The sequence below is a fragment of the Lates calcarifer genome, linkage group LG2 (assembly GCF_001640805.2).
Source record: "Lates calcarifer isolate ASB-BC8 linkage group LG2, TLL_Latcal_v3, whole genome shotgun sequence".
In the NCBI taxonomy this organism is placed as follows: Eukaryota; Metazoa; Chordata; class Actinopteri; family Centropomidae; genus Lates; species Lates calcarifer.
The window spans coordinates 8,482,195-8,502,849 of NC_066834.1; the positions used below are offsets into that span (position 1 = coordinate 8,482,195).

General features: G+C 39.3%; 2 protein-coding genes across 7 annotated transcripts in view; one reads left to right on the plus strand and one right to left on the minus strand.

The window, feature by feature from the left end:
- Positions 1–290: 290 nt before the first annotated feature.
- anp32a (acidic (leucine-rich) nuclear phosphoprotein 32 family, member A) lies at positions 291–7,072 on the plus strand. 2 transcript variants are annotated; one of them, XM_051075016.1, is made up of 7 exons: positions 291–722; positions 3,580–3,729; positions 3,814–3,936; positions 4,020–4,218; positions 4,338–4,453; positions 4,549–4,603; positions 5,812–7,072. In XM_051075016.1, exons 1-7 carry the CDS (start codon positions 669–671, stop codon positions 5,874–5,876), a joined length of 762 nt encoding a protein of 253 aa, XP_050930973.1. In that variant the 5' UTR covers positions 291–668; the 3' UTR covers positions 5,877–7,072. The 2 variants fall into 2 exon arrangements, with proteins under 2 accessions (XP_050930973.1, XP_018539016.1); XM_018683500.2 differs by having other exon boundaries at positions 295–722; positions 5,809–7,072.
- coro2ba (coronin, actin binding protein, 2Ba) overlaps positions 6,872–20,655 on the minus strand; it is a 41,797-nt gene continuing 28,013 nt past the window's right edge. For all 5 annotated transcript variants that reach the window (XM_018683495.2, XM_018683498.2, XM_051075006.1 and 2 more), the window contains exons 3-12: positions 16,343–16,459; positions 15,347–15,496; positions 14,823–14,987; positions 13,326–13,442; positions 13,096–13,200; positions 11,910–12,006; positions 11,689–11,801; positions 11,115–11,205; positions 9,950–10,089; positions 6,872–9,422 (exon numbers count right to left, since the gene is read on the minus strand). In XM_018683495.2, the coding sequence (XP_018539011.1) occupies positions 9,288–9,422; positions 9,950–10,089; positions 11,115–11,205; positions 11,689–11,801; positions 11,910–12,006; positions 13,096–13,200; positions 13,326–13,442; positions 14,823–14,987; positions 15,347–15,496; positions 16,343–16,459 (1,230 nt within the window). In that variant the 3' untranslated portion in view covers positions 6,872–9,287. The remainder of the gene's footprint in view (positions 9,423–9,949; positions 10,090–11,114; positions 11,206–11,688; positions 11,802–11,909; positions 12,007–13,095; positions 13,201–13,325; positions 13,443–14,822; positions 14,988–15,346; positions 15,497–16,342; positions 16,460–20,655) is intronic.

Sequence of the window (20,655 nt, forward strand, 5' to 3'; positions counted from 1 at the left end):
GGCAAAGCAAATTGGAATTTTGCATTTTCCTGTGTCACAATAACTTGTTTGTGTTATAAACTATTTATTGTTGTTTATTCACCCCATTCAGTTTCCCCCTACATGTCAGTGTCCCATGTGGGACTGTATTTATGATTGTTTTGGTTTTCCTTTCCTTTTTAATTTTTCTTCTTCAGTGGAATATTAAGATAAATCTATTATGTGCATAATATTATATTATGACAGAATTAAAATAAACAAAAGTCAAGAACTGTACATGACCAGATAAATAAGGTTTCAAGTGAGGTGGGACTTTAATGGCGACATTTATGCACAGACAAACATGTGGCATCCTCTACCAATGGCATGTGTTCAGCGTAAGATATTGTATAGTATTGTTAAGTATAATATTATCCATGTAAACTTAACTTAACAAACAACCAAACTTCAACAACAAAACCCCACCCAGTTTTACAAGGGCGGCTTCATTGGCTCGTGCGTCTGTAAATCCGTTCCCTCTTTATTTGGCTCCTGCGATTGGTCGGCGGTGACGACAATCCTGAGCCGTGCTCCCGCCCACCGAGCGGATCAAGTTTGAATGAACAACAGCAGTCTGTTCTGGAGGTGGTAGTTGCATTTGCAGTAATTATTAAAAGTGTGTTATCATATCACGGGTGCACCGATCAAGGATGGACATGAAGAAAAGAATTCACCTAGAGTTGCGGAACCGCACTCCGTCAGACGTAAGTTGGCCTCGCATCTCGCTTGGTTTTAAATGTTTCACACTCAGCTAATGGAGAATCTTTTTTTCGTGTGATGTCTTGGTGCGGGGATACAAAGTTTCTCCCAAGTTAAAAGATGATGGAGACGTCGGGTCACATTGTTGCTTTGCGATCGTGTTTACAATCGGCAGGTGCTGCAGGTACGTTGGGTGAACTTTTGTGCGGCTCTGAGCTCACGTTTTGGATGTGCAGTTTAGAGAATGCAGCACAGCTTTTTTATGCCAGCGGTATAAACAAGGCAAGCAGTATGAGAAGCCATATTTGTAACTTTTGATCTACGAACGCGCCCCTTTTTCGTTTAAACCCCTCGTTGTTGTTATCTACTCGTTGTTTGATGTGCTATCTGCATGCTTTGGCTGGGAATGGTATTTACAGAAACATTTTAAGCCGTGCACTTGGCGCGTTAAGGATGCGGATACTCAAAGTCATGAAATTATCAATGATGCATAAAGATCACAGCCTCGATTTATCGCCTTACAACTGCACCCTGGACCCACAGTTACTCGGGCTGTCCAGCTGAAGTCGTTTATTTCTGCAGGAAGTGCGTTCAAGACGAGCTTACACCGCCTGCAGCCCCACAGCCGGAGCCACAGTGCGCACAGATGGCCGAAAGAAAGCGGCGTTAGCACGGACCGTTACCAGCCACCAGGCAGGGCGACAACGGGAGACACAAAACACAAAACACCGTTATCAAACTGTGCGGGGTGTTCATTCAGTTCGTTTCATCTGCACTTTCTGTCTGTCGTCTCTCGACTTAAGCGAGAGTGGGAGAGATATCCTGCCCTTAATGGAAACAAATTGTCGAGCCGCGTTGTTGCTCTAGTTTTCCCAGAACTAGGACAAGCCGCCATTTTACCGAGAAACAAAGGCAAACCGAAATACACCGAACAACCCGTTCATTCGACACAAATGACGAACGATTCATCATACCTTCTTATTAACAGAAGCCTATACACGCCATCAATCCGATCGGCAACTGTTTAGCACAAGCAACAATGAAACGTTTGCCTGGCAGCTATCTAATCGGCTTTAGCTGCCCCTCCTACTCACAAATGACCCTGTGCACGACTCGTAGGTCTGTTTGGCTCCGACTTGTTTTGACTAATGTGCATCTGCGCCGCTCGCGCTCATCTCTTATTACACTTTAACTCGGTAACCAGTAAAAATAAACCCCTTCAGCCCGCCGCACTGTGTCTGTTTATACAGGAAAAAGTAGCCAAATGTGACATTTACGCAACGGGAGGACACTCAGTGCATCGCGATACCTAGAGCGTTGAAATGTGTGCAGTCTTTACAGATTATTGATGTACAGTTATTTTTTATAGTCCCGCTCCTCGGTGCTGATTGGCTGAGTCACGTTCAAGGCCGCGGTAAAATATCCGATAACAGCACACTTGTGACCGCATATCAGACTATTTAAATATCAATGCGCTGAGCCTAAATTCAACCCTCATGTACTAGAGTAGGCCTATACATGTGTACAGCTGCATGCAAATGTTAGGCACCTTTTAAAAAAATAAAATAAAATAATAATTTGATGGTTTATAAAGTCAAAGTGAGACAAACACACATTGAAAATTCAAATGTTACTGATACTTTTAATTTAATCAACTTGGCATGTGTAAAAACATGGCTGGATTAATGTCCTATGGATCCCCTCTGCAAAAATTTGTTGTAAGGCTCGTGTTAACACCACCACTTTAGCCTATGGTATAGTTTAGTTTCATTATTTCCTTACGTCCTCAGGCACCCAGAGACCAACCAATGTTGGGGTGGTGAGATGATTAGTTGACTGACAGAAAATGGATGGCAATTGATAAATCAATTGCAATTGATTAACACTTTTGGGTTTTTTGACCAAAAAAGATATTTGAATATGTTAACGTCAGGCTCGAAATGTCCTGCAGCCAGCAGACCTCAAAATCCACCATGAACTACTTCAAGAAACACAAGCTGAGGCTTCTGAGAGGCCCTCACAGTCCAAAGGGGGGTTACTAAGTACTGACTTAGCAGGAGCCCCCAAACCTTTCCACAATTACTATTTAATTTGTTTTCTATTTTTAAGTCTGTGAAATAAAAAGTAACAGCACGTTAACCTTTGAAGAAAGGCTCATTTTTGTATGCTTGCTGCAGGGTTTGTATGTATTTACACTTCTCAATTATAAAATTAACAAAATATGTAATTTGCCTAAACTCATGCGGACAACTGCATGAAGTGACACCCACTTGTTCCTCACTTTGTTGTTGTTGTTGACACCTGACAATCAGAGAGTTTTTTAATAATAATAATTAGCCCTAACAATCAATAATTGAGTAAACATACTATGAACCACTGTAGTTTAAAGGTTGAATCAGTGTAAATCATCCTGTGTTAGCCCCTCAAACAAACCTTTTATTTAACTCTTAAAAAGGAAAAAGTACTTGAATGGAGCAATAGCTTTCCAAAAAAACACTGACACAAAATCAGTTTAGTGTGCCAAATACTATAATTTTTTTTTTACAGTGTATTTATTTCACAGACACTTTTGTCCAAAGTGTCTTACATTAAGTAGTCACATTCAGCCTTAGATGGAATAAAACCTATAATTCATCAAAACTCTTAAGTGTTTTCCTCACAAATAAAACAACTTATCAAAAGTTTCTAAACATTGAAATAGCATAAACTTAAATTTTAGGTTCTATCCACACAGAAAAAAGGCACACACGTTTATCATATGCTGAGTAATCTGTATTTGACCTTCTACATATTTTGAACGATTTTTCATTTGACTACTCCAATTTGACAAATGCTGAGGAGTCGTATTTGTTTGTTCTACAGGTCAAAGAACTTGTGCTAGACAACTGTCGCTCAAACGAAGGCAAGATCGAGGGTCTAACAGATGAATTTGAGGAGCTGGAATTTCTAAGCACAATCAACGTTGGACTGACGACAGTTGCCCACTTGCCAAAGCTAAATAAACTCAAAAAGGTGGGTGTTTATCTACGTAACATGTGTCCATGACTTTGGGCTTTAAGGTATTGCATATTTCTGATTGATTGATTTGATCAACAGCTTGAACTCAGCGATAACAGGATCTCAGGAGGGTTGGAAGTTCTGGCAGAGAAGTGCCCCAACCTCACACATCTCAACCTCAGTGGCAACAAGATTAAAGACCTCAGCACAATAGAACCATTGGTAAGCAAGACCCAAAGTACTTATGGGTACAGTATACGATGCATCCAGTATTATTCATAAAACTTGATTTGTTCTTTTGACAGAAAGAATTGGGGACCCTGAAAAGTCTAGATCTGTTTAACTGTGAAGTGACGAACCTGAATGAATACAGAGACAACGTATTCAAACTACTACCCCAGCTCACGTACCTGGATGGGTATGACAAAGATGACAAAGAGGCACCAGATTCCGATGCTGAGGTTTACGCGGAGGGCTTGGACGATGACGAGGAAGATGAAGATGGTAAGTTTGAGGCTGCAGCCAAAGTGCTTCATGTGGACAGCTGTAGTGTTTCTTTAAGTTGCTATTTGTGGGCATTTGAACATTTGGCTGATAATTAACCACCGACCTGTCTCACCCAGATGTAGATGAGGAGGATTATGATGAAGATGCAGCACCAGGAGATGAAGAGGAGGAAGAGGGAGAGGAGGATGAAGAGGAGAATGAAGAAGAGGAAGAGGACGACCTCAGTGGAGAGGTGGGAATAAGAGTAAATGAGATGTGCATTCTGCAACTTTTAAAAATGTTCAGTCTGAAATAACAACACTAACTTTGCTTTGTCTTCTTAAAAAGGAGGAAGAAGAGGAAGATTTGAATGACAGAGAGGTTGATGATGAGGATGATGAGGGTGAGTAAAATAGCGGCTAACTCAGATGCTATCTCCCAATTCCATACTACATGCTAAGTGTATACAACCTAATACTTCATGGTACACTTTTTTGCAGTTAGCGTAAATCATTGTACTTAAAGGTGCACTGTGGAGTTTTCTTGTTAACAAAGTTATACCTTCTACATTCAGTGTTCCCAGAATGCATTGTGTATATCATTGAGGCCTTCTGAATTCATTTCCCTCCCTATTTTAAATAGTACAATTTCATCAATGTTTGCCAGCTAGTTCACTGCTTTTCTTGGTGTACTGCCATGCTTTTTCACGTTACCACCACCAGCTGCTGGATTGCAACAGCAGAATGGCATGAAACCACTGACAGGACTTTGTATCTTATCACATTAAATCCTTGTCAAGAAGAATTTTCTTTTTTTAATTGGGAAAAAAACATGTATTTGATCGCACATGATGGAATGAAAATTGTATGTATATTTGCCTCATCCTGCTTGTGCATGATACAAGCAAAACAAGGAAACCTTTAACTGTTTTATAGTAACAGGCAGTGGTGTAGTGCTAGAGTCTGAATCAAATCCTGATTTTCAGGACTCAACCTTGAAGACTCAGTAAATGACTCAGGTTGACTAAGAGTTGACATGGACTCTTCTTTGGTGATTCGTACAGGACTCGAACAGTAGGAACTCGACTGCAAACAACAAGTGACCTGGACTTGAGGTTTAGGTTTAACAAGGGTTGACTCAACTACCACACTTGGAACAGGAAATGATAAGATGCAAGCACCCTGCAAAGGCAATTGTCACTAAAGACTGATGATGCCAATTAAACTTAACAAAGAGGCAGCAAAATATTTTTCCAAAAATTCAATAGCATTCCTGGAGCTGTTGTTAGCTGTAAATTTTTTCCTCAGCGCATTGCATTGCAGTAGTAGAGAGTCCTTCAGCACTCAGGAATTCATTTTTCTCTTTTGTTTTTGACACAACTTAATTTTGTCTTTTTTCACATATCTTAACTTGCTTAGAGTGTTTGAATGCATAGTATGGAGTTGGCATTTACCTGATGCAGAAAGTCTTTATTGTCCATCACAAAGCGTTGTAATCTCGAGCCAGCATTAGTGGTCATGACGCAAATATGACAGAATAGTTTGACAGGTAATGTTTACTTTCTTGATTGTAGTGTTTGTATCTCTTAAACGTGACTTTATTTTCTAGAAGAAGAGCGAGGTCAGAAGAGAAAAAGGGAACTGGATGAAGAAGGGGAGGAGGATGAAGACGATTGAGAGTCCTTGTGAAGCTAAGTTGTGAACTGTTATAAACTTGTATCTCCCAGTCACTTCCCAACAACCCCATGTATTTTTTTCCCCAGTTTCATATTGCAGTAGGAGTGGTTTTTGTTATTGGCCAGTCAGGTAGATGGGGTTGTATGGAGAAATAAGTTAAATTTATGTACCTTTGATGCTCCCGTGTTCAGTCTTTACTGTCCACTTTTGACTGCTTTGTGGACACCAATTTTGTAATATCAAATAATAGCAAAGATAAACCTTTTTAAGAAATGTTTTTGTTTTCTCACTGTTTGTGTAAGACCAGTTTCTGATGACTTACGTATTTTAAGACCCCCCCCTTCAAAAGAAAAAACAAAATTAAACAAAAAAAAAGAGTGCATGTCTAATACATTTTAAAGTCAACTACTGGATTTCATGTATGGCTGTCCTCTCCTTGTCTTAAACTTATTTTTGTTTTTTGTTTTTTTTTTTTAATGTAAGTTATGTGTTTGTAGTGTCACCAGTATGCCAATACTCTCTGCTGTCCTGGTGTGAAACTTCTGTCTCAACATGCACAGTGTGTGACCCCTCACAGGGCATATTTTTAAAATCATAGCAAAAAAATGTCTGCCCTTGTCAAAGCTGCTCCTCCTCCTTAAACCCTCAGCTTTGATAGTTCGGAAATTACGTGTTCTTGTAAATAATGACCAAATCTATTTTTTTGTATTCTCTTTGATGACGGCAGACATTGAACAGACAACTGAGGTGAAACTATGAATTGTAATAAGATATTAAATATGTATGCTGCTTTATCTAAAAATACGCAGTGTGAAATTTCTTGAATTTGAAGATAACTTTGTATGCATAAGCTTTCCATAAAGAGAAATGTCCAACATCAGAACTCATCATTGCTTTTTTCCCATGTTCTTTTCTGTGACACACAGGTGGCAATGTCTGAATTTGTGGTGGTAGTGTAGAGCAGTAATTGATATAAATGGAGGTTACAACTGCAGTTTATGTGCATTGAAAATTTATTGTTTCAAAGTGTAAACTCTGGAAAACGGTCAGTTATTTGGACTTTGTTTTCACCAGTATACGCAATGGTCAAATTGGCCTACCTCAGTGATTTTTCACTCTATGTTAAATCCACTGTCATCAGTCAAATTCTGTTTCTTTTTTCCCTCCCATTCACTTCAATAAATCCCTTTTATATATGTTTTGAGATTTGTGGTCCTTGTACAACAACACAGAAAAGTGTATACAGAATTCCAGTTTTAAGTCATCAGGTATTGACAAGGAAAGCCAGTTCAGGATACATTTTTCAGCAGACTGAGATGTGATACTGTGAGCTCCGAAGTAGATGCAAACCTATAGTACCAGCAAAGACCAAACTGAACAAATATAAGCTGGGGTTTACTTGTTTCCCACAAAAATTCATTATGTTCAGTGCCAAACAAATTTGGAGGTAGAGCCATGGTAACACTAGTCTGTCAAAGTCAAAATGCCATTCAGCAAATGTACAAAGTAAGTTCCAGTCATTTTAAAAGCATAAAAGCCTTTCTGCCTTGTTATCTTACTTTATCAAAAACGAGCAGTCAAATGGTTGATTCTACACCCACGAGAGGCCCTGACAACAGAGCTCCAGCTGCAACTTCACCTGTCTTTTACTCATTAATCTCTGGTAGATCCTCTCCCCTTGTCTTACTTTCACTGTAGCCTTTTTCATTTTCCTGGAAGAAACATACATTTACCATTAGTGGTTCAAGTCTACATTTAAAGGGTTCATGTTTTTTCTGATTGTTCTAACTGAAGCTAAAAAGCTTTCGACCCTTTATTCACCTGCTGTGATGTGATCAAAGACTTGTGACCTCCAGTCCTTAACCTACTTTTTACTTACTCAGGGTACAAATTCCAGTCTTGTTATGCGTGCAGCGGATCCATCCTTTTCCCTTTCCACCAAGAGCAGAATCAGTAATAACACAAGGGCTGAATGTGATTAGGTTTGAATTAAGAGACACGCCACGTTTAACAGAATCTTTTAGGGAACTGCTTGAACCTGGCTGACATATTAGAGCCAATCAGATGTTAATCCAGTGCCCACTTACCTTACATTTAAGACTGTAGGAACAAAATGATGGTAAAACACAGGCATTTAAACAGAATCTAGCCTAAGTCTGTTGATGGTACAAGTGGAGAAGGAGAGGCAAATGACCTGGAGTCTCTAGAGAAAAATTACACATCTACCGTAAACGCGTCTCAGTAATAGTAATATACTTGGATTAAATGGATGGTTATTATTATAGTTTTTTTGTACTGTTAGGAATAGGCAAGAATATATTTTCAGACCTCATCTCAACGTATAGAGTTGGAGCCGAACTAATACCATTTGAGGTACAGTTTCACACAAATCTTCAACCGGAGACATTCAGCAAAATCTATCAAGCGTCACAATCATTACTTGCGCAGCCACATCATACAAAAACAATGGGATTAACAAATACACGTTATTAGCTAAAAAGGTAAAATGTGACAAATAAATAGAAGCAAATATACATTATCGCCCATCCTGAAGATTAGCCCTAAAAACCAAAAACAGCCTGCAAAACTTCCCATGAGACTATATTTAAGTAAGTCCACCACCTCTGGATCCATGTCTCCCCAGCTGCTTTCCCACTATTTAAATAAAGAATGAACATACTTAAAGTGAATGTGCTATCCACTCCATGGGAAAAGACTGTGTTTGGGTAACTATGTTTGTCAGTGTGGTGAAGTAAATTTACAGCCGACATTTTGTAGGTGAGAAAGGAATGAACGGGATAAGCAGCTCTGTGGAAAAACATGATCCGTGTCTCCAAACGCTCTTCTAGTCTGTTGGGTGCACAACCACTTCACATCAGCCATTTTGAGATGATGCTGCAGCTAGCTGCGAACTGTGTCTGCAGCAGGGTCTAAGGCCTTGGGGAAGAAAAAATAGGAGCCAGTGACTCTGTGTCTTTAAATCCTCCAGTTTTGCCTCAACAGAAAGGCATAGTGAGACAAACACCCAGGCAGTCTGGCTGAAAACATTTGGGAGTATGCTAGATCAAGAAAATTAATTTGTAAAAACAGATAATACCAAAATCAACTGGATTTCAAACTTTCCCTGTGATTGATTTCATGTACAGGTGGCGATCCATGAACACTGCCTCGCCTCTATTATTTATCATATATGTCATTACAATATTCCAGTAATTGCGCCAGCTAAGACATTATCCAACCGTTATCATATTATTATGTGCACTATGCAGGGCAGCAGGAATTAAAGTTATGATATAATGTGATATATCAAAAAAGTGGAGCGGCAGGGCTCAGAAGCTCATCGGAGGTCAGAATTGAGAGGGTGGGGTGGGTGGGGCAAAGGAAGCTTTGCCAGTCCAGGAGGCTCAGAGGTCAGACGTTGTTGGGGCTAACATTCTTCAGGTTGTTTAGCTCAAGCTCCAGTTGGCGTATTCGCACGTCCTTGGTGGTCAGCTCCTCCTTCAGCCGCCGGAGCTCATCCTGCTGCCGGAAGAACATCCGCAGGAGCTTCGAGAGAAAATGTAAAAAAAGAGAAGACACAAACACATGCGAGAATAGGCATGTAACAAATATACTTTCACATGAGCATGAAAAGCTAGAAAAAAAAGAGAAATAAACAGTCTATCAATTTGACGAAACAGTCTCAGATAAAGGTCAATTTAGTAACTTTTTGCTTCATATCACACCAAAATATAACTATTATATACAAAATATTTAACAGACAATATTTAACACATATAACACATGAGGTTTTGGCAGCTCCTGTTTCCATTGTCGCTCTTGACAAAACAATCTTGGTTCAATGTCCACTAACTAGCTTTTTAAAAATATATATATATATATAGTATATCAGAGCCATAATTTCATCATTCGATTTACTACTGGCCATTATTCACAGCATTATTATTTGTAGTATTCAGACTCCTTAAGAGCCCATGCAGCTGTGTTCCAATATTTTTATTTGGTACGTTTACAACAGAGGAAGAGCAAAGTAGAGTACCAGTTTTATTCACAGCTTTATTTTCTTCACGTACCTCATTCTCTGTCCTTGGTGGTACATTCTCCAACAGGTCAATCCCATTCACTACCACGCTCTTCTTTTCCTTCACTGGGGCCTTGAACACTAACTGGTTTGGCCGGTGGTAACCGTCCTTCAGGGACATCAAAACCGGGTCTGTTTGCACAAAGGAGCAAAAACACTCCTAAACGTGAAAACCAACACAGTGCACACAGAGGCTTATGTCCTTCACAGATGACCACAGGGAATCTATTATTGCTCCATGTTGGACTTGTGTCCAAGTCCTATAATAGTGACAGCTTTTTAGCATCTACAATCTGGCGTACATACTAGAATCTACAGTTTTTCCTCATTAAATGCCAGTTTCTAGTTTGGTAAGCATTAAGTTATTTCCACAGAGGTAACATCAGAGAACAATTAAAAGGCAGTTTAATTAGATACTTAAGGGGTTACTTTAAGAGAAAAAGAAAACGAAATAGCTTTAATTTGCGTTACGGCAAACACTCTGTACACTAACTGTACTTAAGAAAAATCTGGGAGAGAGATTTTAACTCAAATATAAAAAGCGCACAGTGGATTTGTGGATCAACAGAAGTTCAATGCATTTTGGTCTAAATTAATATCTGAAGAGAGAAGCATAAGAAAATAAATATGTATTTATGTGGCATTTTATCTTATGCCCATTTTTTGTCTTTGTTTTTCATTGCTTTATGTTGTTTTGTGTTGCATTATATTTGTTATCCACTGGAAAACAGTTTGATATAGGTCTTTTTTATGGGATGATGTTGAGAGCAGACAGACCATGAGGAGGTGATGAGGAAACAAAATGGACTGCCTCCTGGATTTAATGTTCAATTGTCTGATGTTGTAATTTAAAAAAAAAAAAAACATGAATTGCAAATCAGAGCTCAGTTCAAGTATCTGTGGGAGTTAGCGCCATGTTGGTGACAATACAAGCCATATGTTCGGTGGCAGTGTCTGAGAAGTTGGCAATGACGAACAAAACAAAATAAAGACAGTAACTGAAGGTGAAGGTAAATATCTGTCATGCGTAAATGTGATGATATTCTGGCACTTGATTGAGATCTTTGCATGGTTTACATCTACCAAAAAGTGTCTTCTTTTCATAAACCACTAAAGGAGCATTAGCCAATCCAGTGCCTGTCTAAAGTGTTGTTTACCTCTATCAATGCCGCTCAGCCATTCGCTGGCGGACAACGCAGGTTCTGTCCCTGCTGTCATGGGGTAGATGTCCTCCTGGTATGTGTCTGACTGCAAACCAGGAAACACCACACACATTCATGATTACATTTGGTATAACTGATTATCTAAAAGTCTGGGGGAAAAAAGGTCATATTATGGTGTCTAACACAAGATTTATTTGTCTTAAAGCATTGAATCTAACATCTCTGCAGGGGTTTGAAAAGACTCTTTATCTACACCAAGGACTCTGTCATCACTTTTCGGCCTCTTGTTTCTATTCAGCTACCAATGAACAACATGTTTGTTCTCAAGTCAAAGCAATAAATGAAAACATTTTCATCTCGTCATTATTACCCTTTGCATTCAGACTAATTAGTCATGTCCTTGTTTGCTCTGAGCTCTTAATTAGCTAAAATTATTCACTCACTCATTTCTGTTCATCATGTACAACAATACCGGTCAATTGTTGCCTGGTAAATGTAAAACATTTCAGATATGATTAATAATGAGAGAACAGAGTAGAATCAGTTAATTCCATTATTTCTCTCTCACCCTTCTTGGCACAATCATTGAAATGGGCTCAATCAAACCCTTCAGGGTGACGAGCTTGTAGAAGCGGAACACCTCGCAGGCTGCCACGTCCAGCCCATGCTTTGGCATCACACCTGCAGACAAGAACAGAACCGTTTTGACGAAATGAAATTTATAGTTAGGATCTCTCCCTCTGCTCTCAGTAGGTGAGATTGCATATTGCTGATCAACAAATGACTTACCTAGTCCTTTCTGTGGGGCTGGGGACCGGAACTCCATTAAGTACTGGATGTACGGCTTCTCTGTGGTAATCTCAAAGTAGCGGATGTTGCCGTCCCCCTGCCAAGGCACCAGAATACAGCTATTATATTACAACCTAAGTAACAGCATAACATTTTCTCATTTGTTCTTGTTTTGCTTCTATTCCCAAAGGAAAACTGTATTGTTTTTTATTGTTGCTTCTTCTAACATTTTACCAAGAATTTTACATAATTTTAAGTAACTTTTTCACTGAAAATGTATTGTAGACAAAGATGTAAAGCTCCATCTCTTTTACAGCAATGACACCTAAACAATTCAAAAGACAAAAATAAACGTTAAGTATTTTTTCATTTACACCTCTCAATGCAGTAATATAAGGGGAAGGTGTGACTTTGCATCTTAAAGCAGACAGCAGTGTGAAATATTTGATGTCTTTATTTTTTATCATAAACTGAATGATGTCCTGTAAACTGCTAAACTGTTCTCACTTTCAGAGTACATTATTACATACAGAGCAATTTAATTCCCTGTGCTAGATCAGGTATCTGTCATAGAAAACACAAAACAATAATAAGCATCTGACCAAGTTGGCCCTGTGTAAAATATAGGAGAATAATATATAAACGTTATTAGATATGTCTGATGTTTTGACTGTAACCTGTCTGTTCCAGTTACTAATGTGATGGCCCCGTATAAGAAGGCCTCTCCCTGCAGGAGCCTAGTGGGCAGAGTCTGGTCGTCAGGGAGATTCAGCTCACCTGGTCTGGCTGAGCTATATAAGCTAATGGAGTCAGCTAATCCTTCCTTTCCACTCTGGTTGATTGACTTTGTCTAGAGGTTAATTTCCCTCTTAGTTATGTAAAAAAAACTTATACTTAGTTACAACTCATGTGTGGTCCAAATATGTATATGTTACCAGGATGCAAAATTATCTCTTTTTTTGCAATTTTATAGTAGTTAATTATTTATTAATGTATGCTTTTATAACTTGGCTTATATCTTGTTGCCACAGCTGTTTTATACTGAATGTCTGAACACTGTTACCTAGACAAATGACCACTAAGATCAATAGAGCCTATATTACTTATCATATGTTGTACCCAACAGTAAATCTGAGAAATATTACAGTAAAGTCAGTGTTGTGATGCATTAAGGGACAGCTCTAACCTTTCCTGCCAGGTACAACATGTGTGTGTCAGCATCATAGAAGGGAAACAACAGTCCCGAGAGGCCGTCTATGTCCTCCTCCACAATTGGCATGGACAAATCCTCCTGGGAAGAGCAACACACACACAGGGAATTAAACACACAGACACACAGACACACAGACACACACACACTCTCACTCCACCCACTCTGGCATTAGAGACACGAGCCATATGGAGTTGTTGTCTGACCTGATCCCAGAGAGCGATCTGCCGGGTGTTCCAGCGAGACACCCCTGTGGTGAGCAGCCGCTTCATGTTGCCCAGGAACACCACTCGGTTTACACGGTGGTTCTTACAACTGGCTTGCTGGTGGAGCAGTACACAAAGATAGAGTGAAGCTTTAATTTTATACACCTGCTAGGAAAAGCTAATTCTCTAACATGTAAAGAGCATTTATTCAGCATATTCTAATGACAGTGGAGAGTAAAGACACAACAACTTACAGCGAGCCACTGAGAGTCCACTGAAAAATTTCAGATACATCCTTATGATAACCTACTCCCTCATAAATTCAGTGCACGAAGTTAGGTATGACCACCAACAGGAGTGCTGCATACAAGCATAAATATGGCTGTCTCATGTACTTCTTGCTTGGTCAAAAATACAGCCCTGTTGGAATCTTTGAATGTAAATCTGTATTTCAAGAACAGGACATTTTTATGATTTGTCTCTCTTTCTTTTCCTGCTCCCGTTGCCTTGTCTTGATCACCTCCACTTGGTGCAGCAGGGGAGCAGCACATGGGTCCAATCAAAAACCATTTCATTGTGATCAAGCAGCGAGATCGCCAAGGTCAAACATGTAGAGGGAGATGAGTGGTGCAGACTGTGCAGAGTTTTTGTTTTACTTAGTATGACTACAAATCTTAGAAGTTGAGAAATTAATGCAATCAAAATACTGGTTTTACGAATTGAATTAGTGGGAAAAATTAATGGCGTGTCTACCTATTGTCCTCTATGGAGCAAGAACCAAAGTCTGTACAAAATTTACGATTTGGCAAAGCTGTATACATGAAAACACCCTAACATTACACAATATGTGACTGTATCTCAAAACAATGGCCATTAATCTGCTTCTATAAAGACTCCACTCTTTTGGAACTGCAGAAATTTGCTCCCATTCAGTCACAAGACCATTAGTGAGGTCAGCCACTGATGTTTGAACATTCAATTTGTCCCAAAGGTGTTGGAGGGGTGAAGGTCAGGGCTCTGTTAGTTCTTCCTCACCAAACTTAGAAAACCATTTGTTTATGGACCCTGCTTTGCACAGTGGGGCATTATGTTGTAACAAAATGGGTCCTCAACAAACCACATTTGGAGTTTAAAATATCACTGTAAACTGTGGCATTAGGAATAAGATTAATATTTTCTTTAACTGGAACTTAGGGGTCTGGCCTTATCAATGAAATACAGTCCAGAGCTACAGGAATGGGGTGTCCACATATTTTTTACTTTACTTGCCAACCATTCATATATGGACACTATCATGTTAAATTCCTGTGGTGAATGAGAGTTTCAGTAGAAATGGAATACATTCCAATTATTCAAATTTAATACTGTCAACGCGGCTATTAAAAGTGGAATAGTACATTTGTCACATCACACAGTAGAAAGGATATTTTAAACTCACAGTTGTTCCTACAATGTTCATGCACACTCAAATAAAAACATTCGTCCCCTCCCTCTGACCTGGAGGACTCTCCCAGAACGTGGCTCGATGACTCGCAGCTTCTTGTCTTTGCAGCTGGTAGCCAACAGGCTGCCGTCTGTGTTGAAGGACATGCTGAGGATGACGTCAGTGTGACAGTCGATCATTTTCACTGGCTCGCCGATCTCCAGGTTCCAGATCAGGATCTGACACAGTCAGGAAAGATTGTTTTTGGGTGGAGCTGTGAGATGGCTGTGGTGCTTGAATAAATGGTGTGATTATGTTGTGGGGTTGTGAATGAAATTTGACTTTGTTTATTTGTGCTGCTACCGACACATCAAACAGTAATCTCTGCTGATACACAAGGTGAAATAAGAAGAATGTCTCATGGTTGCAAAGGAGCCTTATAGTTCTAAATATAGTTTTGGTACCAAGTCACACTTACATTAAAGAAGCTAGAAAGCTAGTTTCCATCTCTGAACATTAAATGATGTAAACAATTTGTATGTATATATATATATATATACTGTGCTGATTCAAGCTTGTTATGTTACTGATGTGGTACCTTATAGTCATAGCCGGCACTGAAGAGGATACCGCTGCTGGTGGGATGCCACTCGATCAGACCCACCCGTCTGCTGTGACCGTACAGCTCCAGCACCGCCTCCGTCATATTGCGCCTCAGACCACCCTCTGGGATCTCCCATACTCGCACCTGCCACGTTCACAAACACACGGCCAGTATAAATAAACTCAGAGCACACCGTCATAAAGCATGCACGCAAAAACACACATATCTATAAAACAGATTAAGAATTATATTATTTCAGGGGCCGTTGCATATTTTTCAAAACTCATTAATATGAACTGCAAAACACAATCAGTATGACACAGCTAGAGATCTCTCTGATCAAAAATACCACATGCTATCAATGCAACCCATTGCATTAGGATTACAGTGGATTACAGCTATGGTTGGAGGCTCTGTGTTAGACCAGAGGAGATAATCCTTCAACAAGTGAAAGTACTATACAGGATACGGTGCTACCATGGCTTTACTGTGCTCAGTAGAATAATGTAACAGGTGCATCTACTGGAAAAAAGGCCAACAGGGGTCTTAGTATTGGTCATGTAACATGTGAGATTAAAAGTGATAGTGATTGAGATTTGATGTTGTGTCTGATGTCATTTATATAGTCAGTTACTTAACAGCTAGCAGATTCATGCCTTGCTCAAAGGCATTTAACATCTGTCATTTGCCATTTTCAGGCCACTGGCCCACAACAGCAACATTGAGCAGAGCAGCTGCCAGCCAAAATCGAATCACAAGCTTGTGTCCTGTACAAATACTGTGAATCAGTGACCCTCTGGCCGTAACGAACCGATGACCTCTTTGCCTTCTGGGCCAGTGGCTGTCAACCTCAGCATCTAACAAGCTTGTGATTTCACAAATACAGTATCTTCAAAGTCATCAAATCATACCTCACCCTGTGTAATTATCGTCAGGCGAACCTGTATGATAAAAACAGACATCAAAACTAAAAGACTGTGAGTCACTTGCCGAAGTGTCCTCAGAGCAGGATGCAATGATGTTTTCAAAGAAGGGATTCCACTTGATGTCCAGTACATTGCCTTGGTGGCCACACACTTTCGGGTGATGAGAGTCCAGGCGGCCAGACTGAAACAGCAACAGAAGTACAACATTTTATATTTTATTTTTCTGTTTTGGGATACAAGGCATGTAGGTGAAAGAAATTGAAATCAGAATATATTATTGCAATCTCTAGCTCACATTACAGCACAGCAGCATAGACTAAACCGTGGAGTACTTCTCATTGCTTTGACACAAAATGCATCCAAAGACTCAAACTCCACCACCACCAAAACTCTATGCATGCGTCCATTTCTGCACATATTCAATTTCTGTTCTTAATCTAACATTGACACAAAATTACTGTAAATTACAGAGCAATGGGCTTACATTATACTACATTTACATTTAAAAAGGAAATAAAAACATAACTCCTATTTCTGACATACAGCACTGAGCACCTATTTTCATTCCTTAGTGACCTCTGTGAAAGAGGCTGAATCATTTTGTTATTGAATGGGACAATGTGATGTTTCAATGTTCTCTTGCAGTCACAGAGAAATTTACAGCCAATTTCAGGATGGCGTCACTTTCCCCTCCACCTGACCATTCCTCAAATCCACAGAGGAGTTCTTCTCTTTCTTTCCTATGACCACAAGCCACATGATCAGATGAAAGCTGGATGTCTGGACATATCTACTGATGATTGCCAGGGATGGATCAGGCAACAAAGAAATTCTTTCCAAGGTGATTTGAAGTAAACATAAGGTGTGATGTTCTTTCTGTTTTAATGGAGCCTTGTTTTATGCCAATAAAAATAAAGAGAATTCAATAAAAGCTACTTAAGGGACAATCATGGTAAATACTGCAGTGCTACCTGTTGTTAGGTTTTTTTTACGACAGGGTGTTCTGTGACAACGTTTTTTTGTTGGAAGACAAATGTTGTCAGTGTTGATCATGAAATATGGATGCAGTGTTTTGGTTGCATTAGTGCATTTTGGTTGTGCTGAGCTTGTTCTCTGTGCTTCATCATCAATAAGAGATTCTAAATTAATGCTAGTGAGAAAAGAATTGAGTAAAATAGAATAGATACATGCATGTTGTGCCCAGCCTACGCAACTACACAAAACAATACTTATCACTAAAATACTGAAAATTATAAGAATTTATTAAATTATATTTGCTTCTAGAGGCAAGCAAGTAGTTATTCATCTATTTAGATTATTACTGACAGTAAAACAAAACCACTCTTGGCTTATGTTGATGTAAAAGAAAAATATGATCCAAGTTAAATCACATTACTCAATAAATCCTGAACAAAACAAAACAGACCTGCTTATTGCACAAGGACGTCTGAGGCACTTAACTGTTATTGTAATAACCCATGGAGTCCACAGAGGGGCAGTGGCTCATAACAACAGATGACAGAAACCTTTATAATGTCTGTCATGATGTCATTAATGTTTGATGTCACTTCAATCCACTGACCTCTTTTTTTCTTCCTCAGAGATTTGTTTACGAGTGTCCAGTCATGCCTTAGTGAAATCCTGTGAGTGTATGTCCTCACTGAACCCTGAAGATTTACTTTAGATGCATTATCAAGCCTTAACAATCCTTCCTTTGAATAATAAATTGTTTGCTATTTGCAGTTAAGTGTATTTGCAACACCTCTGAACCTAAACTCTCAAACACAGAGAGAAATATACACAGATTTTCAAACTGCCCCCTTGCACTCCTCCAAAACTAAAAGCAACACATTTCATTTTATAACAGCTGGAGGCAGAGTGGTGAAACACAATCATGCAGCCCCAGTGAGGCTTGTGGTTAAAAGAATTCTGTAAATGTATATGAGTAGTAGAACTACTTATCAGCTGGTATTTACCCATATTGATCAATATTAGCTTGGTACTGAAACCTACTGTAGATAGCCAACACTAAGAGGACACAAATTCATATCAATATAATCTCAGCAACATATATAATAGCTGCCATGTACTGAATGTGGACAGATATATACAAAGAGGAAACAGATCAATAAATATTTCCTTAATGTCACTATTGTAGTTAACCAAATAAAAAGCATGAAGTCCGCCCAAGTCTCAAGTTAACACACTGCCAAAGATGCTGGAGGATTTGCTAACGAGATAAGGAACATGTGCCAAAACCAGAAGAAATCAGTGTCTGCCAAAACTTGACAACAGTGAAGTGAGACATCAATTCAGTCAATATGAGAGAAGAGAAAACAAGGACACAGTGGGATGAGGCAACACACAATGATCCATAAACAGAATAAACATAATATCATATTAAATGACAAGTCAGGCTAACACAAGTTTTGATAATTAGCTCTTTCTAAAAGTGTTACAGTGACTGGGAGGTTTTAGCACGGCCTTAAAACACTAATAACACTGGATCTAAGGGACTCCTTATTTAGATGGAACTAATTACCTGCACAGAAATGATGTCTGTTGGGAACCACAGGGTTCAGGGAGGGCCATGAGGAAATCAGAAATCATAATGGAGCATGAAAAGAGTAAAACAAAGACTCTTTCCAGCTTGGATTTCACATATTTTAGAGCCTCCACCGCTAGCTCTCTATCACAAAATAATAAAAGTAGCCTCCATCACTGTCCATCATCAGCAAACGTTTATCTGAATGACTGGCAGGAAAACAACACAGACCAACATTAGGCCTCATTGTCTTTCTACTTTCTGCAGTTCATTTCCTGAGACTGTGGCACAGTAGAGCTCTGCAGTAACTCCACTACGCCAGAGGCACCACGCTGTGGTTGCTACCAACTCTTATTGATCTGTAATACTCAATAAATCTTTACTAATGTGGCTTACCTCTGCTGCTCTGTGATTACAGTATTGCTACAACATATCTGAGCAGCAGAAATTCAGAAGATTAATGTTTTGGATGTGTAATATGACTCCTCTGACTGTGGATGTGTCGAATTACAGAACAGGAGGAACTGAACAAGTAACCTTATTTTAGTGAATGTAATTTTGTCATTGCTACACCGCTGTCATTGTCAGTTTCTTCTCTAAAGACCCGATGTTTGCTGCAGCAACACATTAGTGCTGCTGCATGCTAATTCAACAGACTATAAATCTTAGCTGAGGCTTTATGGCAGAATATTCTGTGGTATATTCTCCCATATGGCCCAGCCACTCCTCAATGAACTAAAAAGAACATGCTGAGTCATGCTCAGTAGGTTTAATCAATTGAATTTTCTGCTGCTGTGGTTTATCTCATGCTGCTGATCTAATGCATGCTCCTGATGCTTTTTATGCATGTCTGTTCTGCCTGCAGTGTTTGGACAGTCAGGTGGTTTTGGTCACTGTCACTGGATCACTGGTGCATTTGTTTTTCTGTACAGTAAGACTTTGTTTATAGGGACCTCGCAGTGATAATTTGACTTAATGGTCATAAAACTGCAGCAAAGCAACATTCTTGTTTGTGAATATGAGCAGTCTACCATGTATTAGAAATAACCTTAATGCCAATAAAACATGTACACTATAATTTACTCTTGATGACATTAGAATAGGAATCTATAAAAATGTCATATAACACATATAATACATATAATACAGGCCTCCTTTCCACAGTTTTGTTTTGTAATTCAGAATAATAAACCGAGTATACAGAGTACATCAATGCAACAAAATGCATTTCTTTATGGATGGATAGAGGTGCTACCACAGCTGTGGGAGAGCTGCTAATTTTGTTTTTCTCCATCCAGTCTCATGGAATATGCGCATGGGTCATTATCAAGACAAGGACCAAACAGAGATGCATGGTGACAAATAAATGAGGAGGTCAGCCTGATATTTTATTAAAAGATATGTGAACCACTATACATATGCTCTGTATGTTACGCAGCTAGAATGCTACCAATGTTAGCTAAATGTGACACACCCACTGCACTCTATGTCTTTGTCTGAGGTGACGAGGAGGTGTTTGTGACCTTATGTGTCATTTTCTGGGCTGGTCTGTGTGCCAGGTGGTTGCCAGCGGTAGTCCTTCCACTTGCTGCTGGCATTGTCTGGGGCTAACCATATGGCTGTCTCGCCGGCTGTCATCGTAACAAGTCTGCCATGCTCGCACCTTGCCATTAGCCATACTCACCAGAGATTAGTTTGTTTATTAAATAGAGCAGGAGGAGCTCATTTTGAAAATTCACACGTGTAAGAGTACCTTCAACAAAGAATGGAAAACTGAAAAGAGATTATTTTTTTCTACCTATTCTGAGTGATCTCATATACACGGCACATCA